This window comes from Scyliorhinus torazame, chromosome 27 (genome assembly GCF_047496885.1).
Source record: "Scyliorhinus torazame isolate Kashiwa2021f chromosome 27, sScyTor2.1, whole genome shotgun sequence".
Lineage (NCBI taxonomy): Eukaryota > Metazoa > Chordata > Chondrichthyes > Carcharhiniformes > Scyliorhinidae > Scyliorhinus > Scyliorhinus torazame.
In genome coordinates this window covers 32461712-32476866 of record NC_092733.1, presented here as the reverse complement: position 1 = coordinate 32476866, position 15155 = coordinate 32461712, and the positions used below count along the sequence as shown (strand labels likewise).

General features: G+C 52.0%; 1 protein-coding gene across 1 annotated transcript in view; it reads left to right on the top strand.

The window, feature by feature from the left end:
* The window catches only part of lmx1al (LIM homeobox transcription factor 1, alpha-like), a 48894-nt gene that overhangs the window by 23204 nt on the left and 10535 nt on the right, over positions 1 to 15155 (top strand). Inside the window, exon 5 of the mRNA XM_072491233.1 lies at positions 8377 to 8535. Coding sequence (XP_072347334.1) covers positions 8377 to 8535 — 159 coding nt within the window. The remainder of the gene's footprint in view (positions 1 to 8376; positions 8536 to 15155) is intronic.

The following is a 15155-nucleotide window of genomic DNA, read 5'->3' as shown; positions in this document are numbered from 1 at the left end:
TAAACAGCGCAATAATTGTGCTTCTGGGCATCTCCCCACGAGTCAAGTACAGCGTAATTCTCTGTCAGCGGGACCCTCTGGTTTGCCGGTCGCGCCCACTCCCGAGGATTTCTCGATGGTCTAATTTTGGGGAGGGGGGGTGGAAGTACACCCTCGCTGTGGAACAGGTCCGGGAAATACTGAGTAGGGGTGCGGTCTTCCATTCCCTCTGGTAACCCAGGGACTGGTTTAGCACAGTGGGCTAAATTACTGGCTTGCAATGTAGAACAATGCCAGCAGCGCGGGTTCAATTCCCGTACCAGCCTCCCCGAACAGGCGTCGGAACGTGGCAACTAGGGGCTTTTCACAGTAACTTAATTGAAGCCTAAATGTGACAATAATATATTATTGTTATTAACCCCACGATACGAATGTTGTGTCTTCCGGATCTGTTCCCCAGGTTGTTCAGGTTAGCTGTTAATGTTCTGTTATCTTCGATCAGAGAAGCCAGGGCGTGTCTCCACGGGGGTGATCCTATCACTCTGACCAGACAAGGCAGCACCCATGCCCTTGATTGTGGTTCCATGAGCTTCGACGGTCTTGCTGGTGGTCCCGAGAACGAAACGAACGGGGGCCGAAGCCTCCTCAATTGATCATTTGCGATCCGCAGACGGGCTTTGTCGATACCTCTCCAGCCAAAATCTCTGTGAGTGCCTCGGCCGTTAGTGGAGCGTTGGACGACGAAGCTGCCTCGACCATCTTGCCCCCAGTTGTCGTCGTGATTCGGGCCCACTCTTTTCTGGCTTTACCCAGCCAATTTCTGGGATTTCTCCGAGAAATTAAAGGCCCGTGTGACGGGGAAAAAGGGTATAAAAAGGTCAGGTTTCCAGCGGGAGCCACCACATGCCCATCTTCCCCTCGCATCGCGCCACCGGACGCCTCAGCAGATTCAATAGTAATTTCCAAAAGGGAATTTGATAAATACCTGAAAGTGTTATGGGGGATGGGGCTAAGTGGATAGCACCCAGGCACAATGCAATGAATGGCCTCCTGCAGGGCTTCTATCAGAACCCCGGTTCCATGTACAGGAATACCATCAATGGGGAACCTCAATACAGCTGCTACTTATCACAGCGTCACACCTTCGTCCAGGCACCTTCGTCCAGGCACCTTCGTCCAGGCACCTTCGTCCAGGCACAGTCAGGCGGAATAATTAAGCCATCCTAAGTAACGTTAGGTTGAAAGAAATGGGCTGGGTTCTCCGTTTGGGAGATTAGAGGCTGGATTTTCCAATTCTGAGGCTATGTCCGGAGGAAGCGCCTACACCCTAGGTGGTTGATGGGAAGTGTTCAGCCTGGAGTCCGGTAACTAGTGGTGTACCACAAGGATCTGTTTTGGGGCCACTGCTGTTTGTCATTTTTATAAATGACCTGGAGGAGGGCGTAGAAGGGTGGGTGAGTAAATTTGTGGACGACACGAAAGTCGGTGGAGTTGTGGACAGTGCGGAAGGATGTTACAAGTTACAGAGGGACATAGATGCATAGGCTGAGAAGTGGCAATTGGAGTTTAATGCAGAAAAGTGTGAGGTGATTCATTTTGGAAGGAGTAACAGGAATACAGAGTACTGGGCTAATGGTAAGATTCTTGGTAGTGTGGATGAGCAGAGAGATCTCGGTGTCCATGTACATACATCCCTGAAAGTTGCCACCCAGGCTGAGAGGGTTGTTAAGAAGGCGTACGGTGTGTTAGCTTTTATTGGTAGAGGGATTGAGTTTCGGAGCCAAGAGGTCATGTTGCAGCTGTACAAAACTCTGGTGCGGCCGCATTTGGAGCATTGCGTGCAATTCTGTTCGCCGCATTATAGGAAGGATGTGGAAGCATTGGAAAGGGTGCAGAGGAGATTTACCAGGATGTTGCCTGGTCTGGAGGGAAGATCTTATGAGGAAAGGCTGAGGGACTTGAGGCTGTTTTCGTTAGAGAGAAGAAGGTTAAGAGGTGACTTAATAGAGGCATGCAAGATGATCAGAGGGTTAGATAGGGTGGACAGTGAGAGCCTTTTTCCTCGGATGGTGATGTCTAGCACGAGGGGACATAGCTTTAAATTGAGGGGAGATAGATATAGGACAGATGTCAGAGGTAGGTTCTTTACTCAGAGAGTAGTAAGGGCGTGGAATGCCCTGCCTGCAACAGTAGTGGACTCGCCAACACTAAGGACATTCAAATGGTCATTGGATAGACATATGGACGATAAGGGAATAGTGTAGATGGGCTTTAGAGTGGCTTCACAGGTCGGGGCAACATCGAGGGCCGAAGGGCCTGTACTGCGCTGTAATGTTCTATTCTCTATATTGTCTATTTTATAATGAAAAAGTCGCACCGATGCTTCGCTAGGTGGGAGGGGCTATCAGCCACACCACGGAAAGCCACCGGCGTTACCTGCAGATACGGATGGAGAATTGCCGGGTCCTTGGCCGCGTATGCGCACGGCGAAGACCTGCTGCAGCCACGCCGTACAACATGGCGCCAGCCGTCTGCGCAATCAGTCTGCCAGATAGTGCCCCCCTCCTGTAACCCCCCTCGGCACCCCCACCTCCGACTGTGGCGCCACTGGACACAGTCCGCAGCCGCCACGCGAGGCCCCCGAAAACTGAGAGGACACGCGGCCGGCGCCGGCGGGAAGTCGGGCCATCGGGGCGGAGCATCGGGGGAGGGCCTCAGGTGACGTCCTGAGGCCGTCCCAACGGCGTGCACCGATTACGCCATTTTTGAGGGGACGGAGCCTCCGAAAAACGTCACCGCCCCCAATTTCGCCGTAAAAACAAATTCTCCGGCCAACCGGAGAATCCCGCCCTTAGTTCTTCCGCCTGATTTGATTCGCAGGAAATTCGCGGAGCGTGGCGGAGGGGTGATGCATGGGGGCTCCAACTCATTAATCATAGTTAAATCCATGCAAATTACGGTTTTGCATAGGGCTGCCGCCACATAGCGGGGGACTGGAGCTTGACACTCGATTCTCCGCGTGATCTCAAATCTCACTGCTGGAGTGGGACAGCGGATCCACACCATAGTCTCTTCCGGTCATTACAAGTCAATTTGGACTATTCCGATCCCAGACCAGACCTCAATAGTACTAGGATACTGGACTAAAACCCCAATATTTTAGTTTATTTTGTAAGACTGTGCGGAAGGTGATTGCTGTGTGTGTTTGCACGAAGGAAGAGGGATTGGGTATTTTCATAACAAAACTTTATTATGATTCCATATTCAACTTTTTAACTTTAATTTCACCTGCTGTTTCCGAGAAGCAAAACAAAATCCTTTTTAAAAACATGACCACTGAAGTCGAGCACACTCTAACCCCCAGGCAATTAACCCTTAAATTGTCCCAATATTTCGAAGCCGATGTTCGTAAAATCCTCCATTTGTCGCAGGAGCTTGCCAGGCCGAAATCAATCCAGGCCTGCCATGTGAAACCAGCTCAGATTCACCGAGACATCTTCAGAAAATACAATCATCTGACAGCGGGTAGCAGTGCAAGAGTGCTTTTACAATTGGAGGGCTGTGACCAGTGGTGTTCCGCAGGGATCAGTGCTGGGACCTTTGCTGTTCGTAGTATATGTAAATGATGTGGAGGAAAATGTAACTGGTCTGATTAGTAAATTTGCAAACAGCATAAACCTTGGTGGAATTGCGGCTAGCGACGAGGACGATCAGAGGATACAGCAGGATTTAGATAGTTTGGAGGTTTGGGCGGAGAGATAGCAGATGGAGTTTAATCCGGACAAATGTGAGGTAATGCATTTTGGAAGGTCTAATACAGATAGGGAATATACAGTGAATGGTAGAACCCTTAGGAGTATTGACTGGCAAAGGGATCTGGGCGTACAGGTCCACAGGTCACTGAAAGGGGCAACACAGGTGGAGAAGGTAGTCAAGAAGGCATACGGCTTGCTTGCCTTCATTGGCAGGGGCACTGAGTATAACAATTGGCGAGTCATGTTGCAGCTGTATAGAACCTTAGTTATGCCACACTTGGAGTATGGTGTTCAATTCTGGTCGCCACACTACCAGAAAGATGTGGAAGCTTTGGAGAGGGTGCAGATTGCCCTTCAACAGATGGAGGCTAGTGAGGCAATACAAGGCGATGCCACCTTAGGTTAGCCATAGAATCGTAGAGTTTGACAGTATCGAAAGAGGTCCTTCGGCCCGTTGCCTCTGCGCCAGCCGCCAAAGTAACGCAAAGTAGACGAGGGACCTTTTGTGGGCCGTGCGTGGTTTAATAGCACCACAGCTAGCTCAGTCAAGCCTGCTGAAAGCTGGGACATCCCACTCCAAAATCAGCCCGACCTCACTGATTTACTCAGCAATGCTCCTGCTCAGCAACCCGGGTGCAGGGGCTGCATTGCACCTCACAAGCTCCCATGCAGGCCCTGCTCGAGTTGTGATAGTAGCACATGCAAGCAAAGGGAGTGTGTATTCAAAAGGGCAAGGGCCACACATGTTCTTTGTGTTGCTAAATTCAGGATGGTTGGCGTAGTGTTCACAAAGGCCACAAAATAGCTTGAACTTGAACAAAGCTATTTATTAATTTATTAACACTACTAATTTGCTTTCGACACGTACTCCTAAAGAATACACAGTTGATTATTAACATATAAACTACACTCATCTACAACTAATTTTTATACTGATATAAACTATGATCTGCTCTACTCACACTATCTGTACTTCTGACTTTATCATAGAATTTACAGTGCAGAAGGAGGCCATTCGGCCCATCGAGTCTGCACCGGCTCTTGGAAAGAGCACCCTACCCAAGGTCAACACCTCCACCCTATCCCCATAACCCAGTAACCCCACCCAACATTAAGGGCAATTTTGGACACTAAGGGCAATTTATCATGGCCAATCCACCTAACCTGCACATCTTTGGACTGTGGGAGAAAACCGGAGCACCCGGAGGAAACCCACTCACACATGGGGAGGATGTGCAGACTCCGCACAGACAGTGACCCAAGCCGGAATCGAACCTGGGACCCTGGATCTGTGAAGCAATTGTGCTATCCACAATGCTACCGTGCTGCCCTCTTACCAGCTAACCTGCACACACTCTACCCCAAGACTTAGCATCACTCCCTTGTATACTTGTAAGAAGTCTTACAACACCAGGTTAAAGTCCAATAGGTTTGTTTCGATGTCACTAGCTTTCGGAGCGCTGCTCCTGCCTCAGGTGAATGATAGCTCTTCATTCACCTGAGGAAGGAGCAGCGCTCCGAAAGCTAGTGATTCGAAACAAACCTGTTGGACTTTAACCTGTGCTGTAAGACTTCTTACTGCGCTCACCCCAGTCCAACGCCGGCATCTCCACATCTTGTATACTTGTAACAGTAGCTCTCTCTAGTGGCTACTCGAGACACTTCATTAACCCTTGCAGTTCTTACAGTTCTAATAATACCACAGTAACCTTCTCTGATCTGAATACAGTGCTAATCTGGTTTAGCACACTGGGCTAAATCGCTGGCTTTGAAAGCAGACCAAGGCAGGCCAGCAGCACGGTTCAATTCCCGTACCAGCCTCCCCGAACAGGTGCCGGAATGTGGCGACTAGGGGCTTTTCACAGTAACTTCATTGAAGCCTACTTGTGACAATAAGCGATTTTCATTTCATCTATACCTCCTGAAATAAGGCGACCAAAATTGTACACTGTGCCCCAGGTGAAATCTCAGTGATGTATGCAACCTGTACCCGATATGGATCTGGCAAGACCTCTCTACTTTTATACTCTATGCCCCTTTCAATAAGATTTCGGGGCCCAATCTAACCAAATGGGAACAAAGTCCCATAGCGAGTGCGTTTAGTCACGTGTTTCCCATCGCTCGCACGCCAAGAAATGCTCCGCCAACCAACGCCCAGCCAGTTAGATGCCGGGCCTCAGCGGGGAACGCGACCCCGAACCCCCCCAAAGCCGCAACTCATTATACACCCCCCCCCTCACCCCCCTCCCCCTCCCCCTCCCTGCCCCCCCCCCCCCCCCCCGGCCCGGGTTGCCAACTGTGATTAAATGTATTTCCGGAGGTTGTTTCATGTGACTACCACCCCCCCCCCAATTCCCCCACCACGCTCCAGCCATTAGTCAGCCAACACGTCCATCCTTATGACACACTGACTTCCTGCACCAATTGGAAAGCAGAAAAGGCATCATTACCTGGCTCCTCCGGCCAGAGCTGGGGTTTTGTGCACAGGTCTGGTCACCACATTGCAGGAAGGACGTATTTGCTCTGGATAGAATTAAGATTTACAAGGATGATGCCAGGGCTTGGAAATCGAGGGGAGATTGGATAGGCCCGGCTTGTTTTCCTTAGAACAGAGGAGGCTGAGGGGTGACCTAATTGAGGTGCACAAAATTATGAGGAGCTTTGACAAAGGGTCACCCAGACTCGAAACGTTGGCGCCCTTCTCTCTCCACAGAGGCTGTCAGACCTGCCGAGATTATCCAGTATTTTCTGTTTTTCTTTCAGATTCCAGCATCCGCAGTCATTTGATTTAAAAATTATGAGGGGCCTAGACAGGATAGAGAGGAAAAACCAGTGGAGCCCTGCAGGGGTGGGTGCTACCTTGTTACGAATGCTGTTCTCCAGGTGCCATGTTAAATGGAGGTTCAGCCTCTCACGGCAATGTGAAATAATCCATAAGTCTACATTAAATAAGAGCTGGGAGTTATCCCTGGTGTCCTAACCAAATTTATCCCTCAATCGAAATCACAAAAAACAACATTATCTGGGGCGCGGTTCTCCGACCCCCCCCCACCGGGTCGGAGAATCGCCGGGGGCCGGTGGGAATCCCGCCCCCGCCGTGTCCCGAATTCTCCGCCACCGGAGATTCGGCGGGGGCGAGAATTGCGCCGCGCCGGTCGGCGGAAATCCCCCGGCGATTCTCTGGTCCGCGATGGGCCGAAGCCCTGCCGCTGTCAACCCTCGCCAGCCGGCGTGGATTGAACCACCTTTCGAACGGCGGGACAAGGCGGCGCGGGCGGGCTCCGGGGTCCTGGGGGGGGGGGCACGCGGGGCGATCTGGCCCCGGGGGGTGCCCCCACGGTGGCCTGGCCCGCGATCAGGGCCCACTGATCCGCGGGCGGGCCTGTGCCGTGGGGGCACTCTTTTCCTTTCCCACTTCGCCATGATCTCCACTATGGCGGAGGCGGAAGAGACCCCCTCCACTGCGCATGCGCGGGGATGCCGTGAGCGGCCGCTGACGCTCCTGCGCATGCGCCGCACGGCAAAGTCATTTCCGCGCCAGCTGTCGGGGCACCAAAGGCCTTTCCCGCCAGCTGGCGGGGCGGAAATCAGTCCGGCGCGGGCCTAGCCCCTCAAGGTGAGGGCTCGGCCCCCCAAAATGCGGAGAATTCCGCACCTTTGGGGCGGCGCGATGCCGGACTGATTTGCGCCGTTTTTGGCGCCGGTCAGCAGACATCGCGCCAATTGCGGAGAATCCCGTCCCTGGTCTTTATCACTTTGCTGTTTCTGGGATCTTGCTCTGCAGAAATTGGCATTACAGCAGTGAGTGTATTTCATTGGCTGCAAACTACTTTGTGCTCGCGTAGTTGTCATGGTGCTAGCAAAACGCAAATCTTGTTTTTTTTTCCTTGTCCTTCAGACATCGGCCCTCGTGGCTCCCCTCCGAACTTTGAGTATCTCTCTACTTTCATAGAACCATAGAGTTTTACAGCATAGAAAGAGGCCCCACGGCCCATCGCATCTGCCCCGGTCCTCAGGTGGGTCCCGAAGGTCGGGCAGTTGGCAGAAGTGGGTCCCGGGAAACGAAAAGTTTGAAAAACGCCGGATTATGAGCGTTTTTATTGTCACAAGTATGAAGTTACTGTGAAAAGCCCCTCGTCGCCAGATTTCGGCGCCTGTTCAGGGAGGCCGGTACAGGAATTGAACCCGCGCTGCTGGCCTTGTTCTGCATCACAAGCCAGCTGTCGGGCCCACTGAGCTGGAGGGGACATGAGGAAAAACATATTCACCCAGAGGGTGGTGGGCGTCTGGAATTCGCTGCCTGAGTTGGTGTTTGATGCAGGAAGGGGCTCAACCCAATTAAAAGGTACGGGGACCTGCGTCTGAAGGGGCTGCAATGTGCCTGGCTGTGGATCGGGTGCTGACAAAACGGGATGAAAATAAGCGGTTAGTTTCTTTTTTCTATTTTTTTGGGGCCACGCAGACACGACGGGCTGAATGGAAACTCCAGAGCCTCGGGCCTAGCTGGCTGAAGGCCTCAGCTCTCACTGCTGACCCCGCGAGGGTGATCAACATTGGATCACTCTCGCGTGACAAGTGTTGGCGACGTCGGTTGCTGACCGATCGAATGTCTAAACCGCTCTCCCACCCCCTGTTTGTGCAGATCTAGCGGCTGGGCCTGGATTGGAGAGGATGATGGTTTCCTATACTTCTCTGCCCCATCAGCAGCTGACGCCAATGCACCAAAGCAGCTACAGCACGGACCACTTTCGACAGGGGCTCACCCCGCCGCAGATGCCAGGTGACCACATGCATCCTTACGGTGAGTGCTCGGAAACGGACAGGGCAGGGCGAAATGTGGGCACCGCTCCAAATCAATGGCTCGCAGTCCTTCGAAGAGGTGGAAAGCATGGAGAATGTCCAACGGAGGGGTGGGAGGGTGACCAGAGAACTTTGGTCTCCGGTCTTGGGATTCCAAGGAGGGCCTTAAAGGGGCAAGGGTAGAGAGGGGGGATGGGCTGGGTGGGAGGGGGGGCGGGGGGGGGGGGCGAGTACGGGGAAGGAAAGATTTAGGAAGAGAATTATAAAGAGGTTGGATGGTGTGGAGTCATTGATGGGGGTGGCAGTGGGACGACGTTGAACAGGAGGTCAGGGGCAGAGAATTGGGGGAAACAAGGTGGTGATAGGATTGGGTGAGGGACCAATGAGCTCAGGCTTAGAACATTGAACATTACAGTGCAGTACAGGCCCTTCGGCCCTCGATGTTGCGCCGACCTGTGAAACCACTCGAAAGCCCATCGACACTATTCCCTTATCGTCCAAATGTTTATCCAATGACCATTTGAATGCCCTTAGTGTTGGCGAGTCCACTACTGTTGGCCAGGGCATTGAGTATAAGAATTGGCAAGTCATGTTGCAGCTGTATAGAACCTTAGTTAGGCCACACTTGGAGTATAGTGTTCAATTCTGGTCGCCACACTACCAGAAGGATGTGGAGGCTTTAGAGAGGGTGCAGAAGAGATTTACCAGAATGTTGCCTGGTATGGAGGGCATTAGCTATGAGGAGCGGTTGAATAAACTCGGTTTATTCTCACTGGAACGAAGGAGGTTGAGGGGAGACCTGATAGAGGTATACAAAATTATGAGGGGCATAGACAGAGTGGATAGTCAGAGGCTTTTCCCCAGGGTAGAGGGGTCAATTGCTAGGGGGCATAGGTTTAAGGTGAGAGGGGCAAGGTTTAGAGTAGATGTACGAGGCAAGTTTTTTACGCAGAGGGTAGTGGGTGCCTGGAACTCGCTACCGGAGGAGGTGGTGGAAGCAGGGACGATAGTGACATTTAAGGGGCATCTTGACAAATACATGAATAGGATGGGAATAGAGGGATACGGTCCCAGGAAGTGTAGAAGATTGTAGTTTAGTCGGGCAGCATGGTCGGCACGGGCTTGGAGGGCCGAAGGGCCTGTTCCTGTGCTGTACATTTCTTTGTTCTTTGTTCTTTTGTTGCAGGCAGGGCATTCCACGCCCTTACTACTGTCTGAGTAAAGAACCTACCTCTGACATCTGTCTTATATCTATCTCCCCTCAATTTAAAGCTATGTCCCCTCGTGCTAGACATCACCATCCGAGGAAAAAGGCTCTCACTGTCCACCCTATCCAATCCTCTGATCATCTTGTATGCCTCAATTAAGTCACCTCTTAACCTTCTTCTTTCTAAAGAAAATAACCTCAAGTCCCTCAGCCTTTCCTCATAAGATCTTCCCTCCAGACCAGGCAACATCCTGGTAAATCTCCTCTGCACCCTTTCCAATGCTTCCACATCCTTCCTATAATGCGGCGACCAGAACTGCACGCAATACTCCAAATGCGGCCGCACCAGAGTTTTGTACAGCTGCAACATGACCTCATGGCTCTGAAACTCAATCCCTCTACCAATAAAAGCTAACACACCATATGCCTTCTTAACAACGCTCTCAACCTGGGTGGCAACTTTCAGGGATCTATGTACATGGACACCGAGATCTCTCTGCTCATCCACACTGCCAAGAATCTTACCATTAGCCCATTACTCTGTCTTCCTGTTATTCCTTCCAAAATGAATCACCTCACACTTTTCTGCATTAAACTCCATTTGCCACCTCTCAGCCCAGCGCTGCAGCTTATCTATGTCCCTCTGTAACTTGTAACATCCTTCCGCACTGTCCACAACTCCACCGCCTTTAGTGTCATCTGCAAATTTACTCACCCATCCTTCTACGCCCTCCTCCAGGTCATTTATAAAAATGACAAACAGCAGTGGCCCCAAAACAGATCCTTGTGGTACACCACTAGTAACTGGACTCCAGTCTGAACATTTCCCATCAACCACCACCCTTTGTCTTCTTTCAGCTAGCCAATTTCTGATCCACATCTCTAAATCACCCTCAATCCCCAGCCTCCGTATTTTCTGCAATAGCCTACCGTGGGGGACCTTATCAAATGCTTTACTGAAATCCATATACAGCACATCAACTGCTTTACCCTCATCCACCTGTTTGGTCACCTTCTCAAGGAACTCAATAAGGTGTGTGTTGTTCATGTTGAAAGTGGGCTGCAATAGAATATCCATGTTACATTTGTGAGGGTCCTTCCTGCTTATTCCCTTATTTTCCCATTCTTTTATTTTGCCGTTATTATTTTGGATCCACGGATGATTAATGGACATGTGTTTTTAAGTCAAGCAGCAGAATTCAGAGGTTACAGGAGAGATCGCTCTGCTCGTCTCTGCTGGCTTGAACAGGAGACTTGTCGGCAGCAGAGAGAGGGATGGGGTGGGACTCGGTTTGATTGATTGCGGGTGGTCAGTGAATTGGCCCAAAAGGCTATGCTCTGCCCGATAATGGGTGGTGATTGGATCCTATCTCAGTGGAATGCCTTTGAGTCCCAAGCTGTTTCAGTTTGTCTCCTGAATGCACAGGGGGAAGGTCTCTCTCCCATGTGTTTTCTCCAACAGACTGTACACCTGAAACTGCAGAGGACCTGAAAAAATCCACAACAAAGACTTTGAACTGAAAGCAAGGTTTAAAGAGGAGTAAGGTGCTATAACCCACCATTATAGGCGGCACGGTAGCACAGTGGTCTCCAGGGTCCCAGGTTTGATTCCCGGCTTGGGTCACTGTCTGTGCGGAGTCTGCACTTCCTCCCCGTGTCTGCGTGGGTTTCCTCCGGATGCTCTGGTTTCCTCCCACAAGTCCCGAAAGACTGGCTTGTTAGGTGAATTGGACATTCTGAATTCTCCCTCTGTGTACCCGACCAGGTGCCGGAGTGTGGCGACTAGGGGATTTTCACAATAGCTTCATTGCAGTGTTAATGTAAGCCTACTTGCAACAATAAAGATTATTATTATCTGAAACAAAGATGCTTTTTCTTTTACTTAAGATTTTTTTGTACCCCTTTCCTCCCCTCTGTGTTTGTTTGTCTTGTGTGCGGGTGTGAGCGTGGGGGGGCAAGTTAAAATTGGAAACGAGGGGAGGCCAATGACAACGGGGAGGTGCGGGTGGGGGTGGTATGGGAGGCGTTGAAGGCGGTGATCAGGGGAGAGCTCATTTCCATTAGGGCTCATAGGGAGAAGACAGAGGGTATGGAAAGGGAGAGGTTAGTGGGGGAGATTTTGAGAGTGGACAGGAGATACACAGAGGCCCCGGAGGAAAGATTACTTGGGGAAAGACGACGGCTCCAGACGGAGTTTGACCTGTTGACCACAGGGAAGGCGGAGGCACAGTGGAGGAAAGCGCCGGGGGGGGGGGGGGGGGGGGGGGGGGGGGACCTACGAGTATGGGGAAAAGGCTAGTCGGATGCTGGCACACCAGATCCGTAAGACCGTAAGAGGACGGCAGCGAGGGAAATAGGGGGAGTCAAAGATGGAAGGGGAGCCACGGTTCAGAGTGCAACGAAAATAAACAAGGTATTCAAGGGCTTTTATGAAGAGCTGTACAGATCCCAGCCCCCAGCGGGGGAAGAGGGGATGAGACGATTCCTAGATCAGCTGAGATTCCCGGGGGTGGAGGAGCAAGAGGTGGCTGGTTTGGGGGCACCAATTGGGTTGGAGGAGCTGAGCAAGGGTTTGGGGAGCATGCAGGCGGGGAAGGCCCCGGGACCGGATGGATTCCCGGTGGAGTTCTACAGGAAATACGCAGACCTGTTGGCCCCGCTACTGGTGAGGACCTTTAATGAGGCAAGAGAGGAAGGGACCCTGCCCCCGACAATGTCGGAAGCGACAATTTCTTTGATCCTAAAGCGGGACAAGGACCCACTGCAATGTGGATTGTACAGGCCGATCTCGCTCCTCAATGTGGATGCAAAGTTGCTGGCAAAAGTGCTGGCCACGAGGATCGAGGACTGTGTCCCGGGGGTGATCCACGAGGACCAGACGGGATTTGTAAAGGGCAGGCAACAAAACACCAATGTACGGCGGCTCTTAAACGTGATAATGATGCCATCGGAGGAGGGAGAGGCGGAGATAGTGGCAGCTATGGACGCGGAGAAGGCCTTTGACCGAGTAGAGTGGGAGTACCTCTGGGAGGTGCTGCGTAGGTTTGGGTTTGGGGTAGGGTTTATCAATTGGGTTAAGCTCCTTTACAGAGCCCCGATGGCAAGTGTAGTGACGAACTGGCGGAGGTCGGAGCACTTTCAACTGTACCAAGGGACGAGGCAGGGGTGCCCCCTGTCCCCCCTGTTGTTCGCATTGGCGATCGAACCATTGGCCATGTCATTGAGGGAGTCTAATAAATGGAAGGGGGTGGTCCGAGGGGGAGAAGAGCATCGGGTGTCGCTATATGCGGATGACCTGTTGCTGTATGTGGCGGATCCAATGGAGGGGATGGTGGAGGTCATGCAGACTCTAAGGGAGTTTGGGGTTTTTTCGGGCTATAAGCTCAATGTAGGGAAGAGTGAGCTCTTTGTATTACAGGCGGGAGACCAAGAAAGAGGGATAGGGGACCTACCGCTGAAGAGGGCGGAGGGGAGCTTTCGGTATCTGGGGATCCAGATAGCCAGGAGTTGGGGGACCCTACATAAACTGAATCTGACGAGGTTGGTGGAGCAAATGAAGGAGGATTTCAAAAGATGGGACATGTTACCGCTCTCGCTGGTGGGTAGAGTGCAGTCGGTCAAAATGGTGGTCCTTCCGAGGTTTCTGTTTGTGTTTCAGTGCCTTCCCATCGTGATCACTAAGGCCTTTTTTAAGAGAGTGGGCAGGAGTATTATGGGGTTTGTGTGGGCGAATAAGACCCCGAGAGTAAGGAGAGGGTTCCTGGAACGCAGTAGGGACCGAGGAGGGTTGGCGCTGCCAAACCTGGGGAGCTACTACTGGGCAGCAAATGTGGCGATGATCCGCAAGTGGGTTATGGAGGGAGAGGGGGCGGCATGGAAGAGGATGGAGATGGCGTCCTGTAAAGGAACGAGCCTGGGGGCGTTGGTGACGGCACCGCTGCCGCTCTCACCGACAAAGTATATAACAAGCCCGGTGGTGGCTGCAACACTAAGGATCTGGGGCCAGTGGAGACGGCACAGGGGTGCAATGGGAGCATCGGTGTGGTCCCCGATCAGGGGTAACCACCGGTTTGTCCCGGGGAAGATGGACGGGGGGTTCCAGAGCTGGCATCGGGCGGGGATTGGAAGAATGGGGGACCTGTTCATCGACGGGACGTTTGCGAGCCTAGGGGCACTGGAGGAGAAGTTCGAGTTACCCCCGGGAAATGCCTTTAGATATATGCAGGTGAGGGCTTTTGTAAGGCGACAGGTCAGGGAATTCCCGTTGCTCCCGGCACAAGAAGTTCAAGATAGGGTGATCTCGGGTGTATGGGTCGGGGAGGGCAAGGTGTCGGAAATACACCAGGACTTGAAAGAAGAGGGGGAAGCGCTGGTAGAAGAGTTGAAGGGTAAATGGGAGGAGGAGCTGGGGAAGGAGATCGAGGAAGGTCTGTGGGCTGATGCCCGAGGTAGGGTTAATTCCTCCTTCTCCTCGTGTGCCAGGCTCAGCCTGATACAATTTAAGGTGGTCCACAGAGCGCACTTGACGGGGGCGAGGTTGAGTAGGTTCTTTGGGGTAGAGGACAGTTGTGGAAGGTGCTCAGGGAGCCCGGCGAACCATGTCCATATGTTTTGATCATGCCCGGCACTGGAGGGGTTCTGGAGAGGAGTGGCGGGAGCAATATCTCAAGTGGTGAAAGTCCGGGTCAAGCCAAGCTGGGGGCTAGCAATATTTGGAGTAGTGGACGAGCCGGGAGTGCAGGAGGCGAAAGAGGCCGGCATTCTGGCCTTTGCGTCCCTAGTAGCCCGGCGAAGGATCTTGCTAATGTGGAAGGAGGCGAAGCCCCCCAGCCTGGAGGCCTGGATAAATGATATGGCTGGGTTCATAAAGTTGGAGAGGATTAAGTTCGCCTTGAGAGGGTCTGCGCAGGGGTTCTACAGGCGGTGGCATCCGTTCCTAGACTATCTCGCGGAGCGTTAGAGGAAGGTCGGTCAGCAGCAGCAGCAACCTTTGGGGGGGGGACGTCCTGGGAAGGAGGGGGGGGTAGAGGGGGACTGCTTGGGAGGGTGGATGAGCAAGAGATAACATGAAGGGTTGGGGAAACTGGCACGTTGGCACGTACGGGTGAGGGCCAGTGTACAAAGCTGTGTAAATATATGATTTTGCCATGTATATATCTTGCTCTGCGCGATTTCTCGTTTTTTTGTTACGGGGGGGGGGGGGGGTATTGTTTGTAAGGGAGAAAAATTGTGTTAAAAAACTTTAAGAAATATATATATATTTTTTTTTAAATGGGAAATGAGGAATTAGATAATAGTTAGCCAGTTGTATTTGCTGCATATTTCATTATAGCTTTTGTTATTAATAAAAAGTAATTATGTCTACATTTACAAACCTGGTGACTGTAATTATTGGGCAGCCAAGAGCCAAAGAC